The 4,036-nt window shown below is 34.3% G+C and overlaps 1 protein-coding gene across 1 annotated transcript; it reads right to left on the bottom strand.

Annotated features, from left to right (window-relative positions):
• Positions 1 to 1,001: 1,001 nt before the first annotated feature.
• LOC133668662 (protein NRT1/ PTR FAMILY 5.10-like) lies at positions 1,002 to 3,825 on the bottom strand. Its single transcript, XM_062088615.1, has 4 exons — positions 3,517 to 3,825; positions 3,221 to 3,438; positions 2,923 to 3,096; positions 1,002 to 2,074 (listed from the first exon to the last, which is right to left on the bottom strand). The coding sequence occupies exons 1-4, from the start codon at positions 3,650 to 3,652 to the stop codon at positions 1,250 to 1,252; spliced, it is 1,353 nt and encodes a 450-aa protein (XP_061944599.1). The 5' UTR covers positions 3,653 to 3,825; the 3' UTR covers positions 1,002 to 1,249.
• Between the last annotated feature and the right edge of the window lie 211 nt (positions 3,826 to 4,036).

The following is a 4,036-nucleotide window of genomic DNA, read 5'->3' as shown; positions in this document are numbered from 1 at the left end:
ATAATTAAATAAAAATAATGAAGGATTATCTATCTATTTTAGTATTTATGAGCACTTATGATTCTCAAACTATTTTATTAAATATATACATTCAATTTTGAGCTTTCAATTAAAAAACATATTAACTATGCCTACATATTTGTTTCTTTTTTCCACATTTAAAATCTTTTTATACAACTCATTGCAGTTCAATTATCTAGTAAATACTATATATGTTTATATAAAATTTTGTACGATTTGCTTATAAATATATTGTTGTTTTTTCTCTCAATTCCCTTTATTTTTCCGATTTCTTCTTCAAACTTTTTTTAATAGTCATCTTATCTGTCTTTATACATAAATCATATTAAGATACGTGGTATAATTTTAAACTGAAATTAGATAAAAGATTGAATTTAAAGTTAATTATTTTTTTGTTAATTTCATCTTTTGTTTTTTCCTCAGCTTCATCCTTAAATATATTTTACTGGTTATCTAAGATGTTTTTAGATAGTTAAGTCAACTAGGTAATGTCAGGATAATTCCGACTTAGTTTAATTTTAAATCATGCTAGATAAGAAGTTGAGTTGAAAGGTTTTTTCTTTTTAATTTCATTTATTATTTTTATTTTATCCTTAATTTTTTGTTTTTATGAATAGACTAGATTACTTATAGACACGATCAAAATAACTTGCATGTTTGGTTTCTGGGTTTTTCAGAATGCCCTTGAACTCGGCCATTTCCGGAGAAAAGAAATATCGTTTAAAATATTTTCCCTCCTTTCTCTTGATTACATAAATGGGCCAGAAGACAGATCGCAAATTACACAAGAAGGACTAACTAAAGCCCTCTGTTAGAACCCCATTAATGATAAAAAGTCCAGACCACAACTTGGCCCGAAGACAGTTCAACAATCTGACGGAAGAAGCAAACGCCTCCCCTGAGTTTGCTGGTGTCTGGGATAGTTTGATACGATAGCCTTTAGCATCAAAAGATTGATGAAGCTCCTCCAGGCAAGAATCTTTAACATAGACCTGATTAATTAGGCCGAGCTGTATTGAATTATTGCAGCAATCAATTACAGAATATATAGCCTAGACATATGAAGAACATATAGACCAACAACGACGACGCAGTAGTTCATCCATTCACATAAATATTACATTTTGAATTGTAAAACGAAGAAGGAAATTTACATCTTAGGCTGCTCCCCTGTTGCAGGTAGTGTTCTGGTTTCATCCATTGCAGTAACAATAAGAAGACATTCTCTTTACACGGCACCTCTCCTATTATAAATGTAAGATTTTGCAGAATAAACGTAGAAAGCCATTTGCACCACGCTCATCCCAGCTAGTAGCCAATAGAAGTAATCAAGATGAGCCCGATTCAGATTATTATCAAACCAGCTGTATCGGCCATTCCCACCAGTTGCTTTCTCAATGACAGATATAAGAAAGCTGCTTAGAAAGTTTCCTGTACCAAAGATACAAAGGTTGAGTGAAATACCAACGCTCCTCAGGTCACTGGGGACCTGATCATAGAAAAATTCTTGCAATCCCACCATGGTAAACGATTCAGCAATGCCAAGCAAGACATATTGAGGGATTAACCACCAAACACTCATTGGAATCGTCACATCTGGCAGATCAACCAGTCCATGTTCTTGGGCAGTTTTGAGCCTCTTCATCTCAACGAGAGCAGCAATGACCATAGTCATGACAGATAAAAAAATACCAGTTCCAATTCTCTGAAGCATTGTAATGCCAGAGGGTTTTCTGGTTAAAGCTCTTGCTAAGGGAACAAAGACACGGTCATATATTGGAATGAAGAGTACAATGGAGAGGTTCATAAAGAATTGAAGTGAAGCCGCTGGAAAATCGATACCGTGTGAAATCGATCTATCCATCGTAACTGCTTGCTTAGTAAAGAGAGTTGATCTCTGCGCAAACACTACAGCAAAGACTAAGCATGAAGTCCATATTGGAACAAGCCTAAGTAATGCCTTAGCTTCTTCAACATCACTGATGCTGCATACATTCCCATCTTCCTTTGAGCCGTTTGGTGCAAGCAGGGCTTTGTTGAGGAACCTGTTACATTACAAGATTCAAATTGCTATCTTAGAGGAGTTCTGGTAGAGCAAAGTAATTCAAAGTGTTCTATGTAAATTTCATCGCTCCAAGTTCCTACGCTAGGGAAACCAGATGATGTCGAATCAGTAAAACACCCTAGAGTATGATCACAAGTCATTTTACATGGGAAAGTAAGGAGTTCCCGCACTACAACATTCAAGTTTTCTTTTCTCTAAATTATGCAGCTAGGAATCAACAACCTTTTGAAATCAATAAAGCATCTTGAAGCCGTATCGAATAGCAGTTGTTACCAACCCCATGCAAACAAAAAATGAAATGCTTGAAGACCATACTCTCACATAGCCTAGTAATTTATATCTCCAAACAACTGGCAAGAATAACAAACAACCTTCGTTGAATGACTGTAGAAACATAAATTTGATGCATCTAAGATGTTTTCTATATATATATATATATATATATATATATATATATGGCCAAACACATAATGGGTAGATTTGAAAAACATTATTTTCCAAATCTTTTAGTTATGAAAGTCGAAGCACCGTAACTTTTTTTTGTTTTTTTCTGTTTTCTTGCTATTTTTTTTTCAATTTAATCATTTTCTGGCCTAATTTGATGAAATAAGGTTTTAAATTATAAAAAAAATACAAAATTAAAAGATAGAGGATTGAAAAATAAAACATGAAGAAAATAGATGATTTAATTCAAATTTATGACAATTTTTATTTTTATCTAAAACTTTATTTTATTCATTTTCAATCCTTAAGTTAGAGAAAGGAGAGAGGAAAGAGATAATGATATAAAAACAAGAAAAAATCAAGAAAATTGTTGATGGTCACAATTTCTAATTATTTTTGTGATCAGCTCCAAAAGCCTGAGCACAAGGCTTGTGCCCACTTTCACCAATCGCTACTAAATACAGAGCAAAGAAGAACAAAATCAGTTGAAATGGAGGAGGGGAACATGGCAAATCAGTAGCGGTGTGAGTCGAAAGTAGAGCTGATAGAGTCAACAAGCCAAGTCCCTGATAACAATGGACAAACCAAAACCGAGCATAAGCATTTGTAAGAAACCTATAAAACCTGAAATTTACTGCAGTTAAACTAACACAGTAACAGAGGAATTCTTTTTTTATTTATTTTTTTTACCAAGATATAGATAAGCGAAGCAACAATGATAGTTGTGTATCTGCCAAGAAAAGAATCAGCAACAAAAGCACCTAATATCGGCAGCAACGTCGCAGTCCCCGCCCACATATTCACGTTCTCTGCCGCAGTTGCCGTCGACTGACCCAACGGACCGGTCAAATACGTTATCAAGTTGGAAGATATCCCGTAATACGCGAATCTCTCTGCAACTTCCACTCCTTCACTTCCATAAAAAGAAAGAAAAACATAAGAAAATAAATTAAAAAATGAGAAATTCTAACTCGTCGATTAGTTACCTATGATGAAACCTGCGGATCTCCATCCACCAGAATTGAATCTATAAACGGGTCGGCCCTTATGGTCAACAGAGTCATCAACGATGTCGTATAAAAGTGGAGTTTGGAGTTCTGGAGCATGATTGGAGGTGGACATGTCCTCCGTGTTGCTCGTTCTGTTCTGTGATAGCAGCAGTCACGCCCAGTTATTGTTACCCTTTTATACTACAGCTGGCCGGACTTTGGATATTTTTTTAAATTCCTGATGATAGATCCTCAACGCTCAAAGTCTTGGATTTTAGTAAACTACTTTTTTTTCCCCTTAATTTCAGTTATGTCCCTGTAGATTCATCCATGTATTTAAATTTCTCAACGTTATATTTTTTTTTGAAGCATTTCAATCTTATTCTTCACATTTAAAACATGATTGTTAGATTCGGTCCAAGTATGATTTGTTTTAAATCAAATAATTTGATCGCTCGGTTAACTTGCGAATCACCAAGTTAATTCAGATTTATTTTTTTATTTAAAATAAACTTGT

Source organism: Populus nigra, chromosome 11 (assembly GCF_951802175.1).
Source record: "Populus nigra chromosome 11, ddPopNigr1.1, whole genome shotgun sequence".
Lineage (NCBI taxonomy): Eukaryota > Viridiplantae > Streptophyta > Magnoliopsida > Malpighiales > Salicaceae > Populus > Populus nigra.
The sequence above is the reverse complement of the archived record's forward strand: the minus strand, read 5'-3'. Positions and strand labels throughout refer to the sequence as shown.

Coding starts and splice junctions, on each gene's coding strand:
- LOC133668662 (XM_062088615.1), bottom strand. CDS start 3,652: ATGTCCACCTCCAATCATGCTCCAGAACTCCAAACTCCACTTTTATAC. Junction 3,439..3,516: donor ATCCGCAGGTTTCATCATAG/GTAACTAATCGA, acceptor ATGGAAGTGAAG/GAGTGGAAGTTGCAGAGAGA. Junction 2,075..2,922: donor TTGGAGCTGATCACAAAAAT/AATTAGAAATTG, acceptor TGAATCTTGTAA/TGTAACAGGTTCCTCAACAA.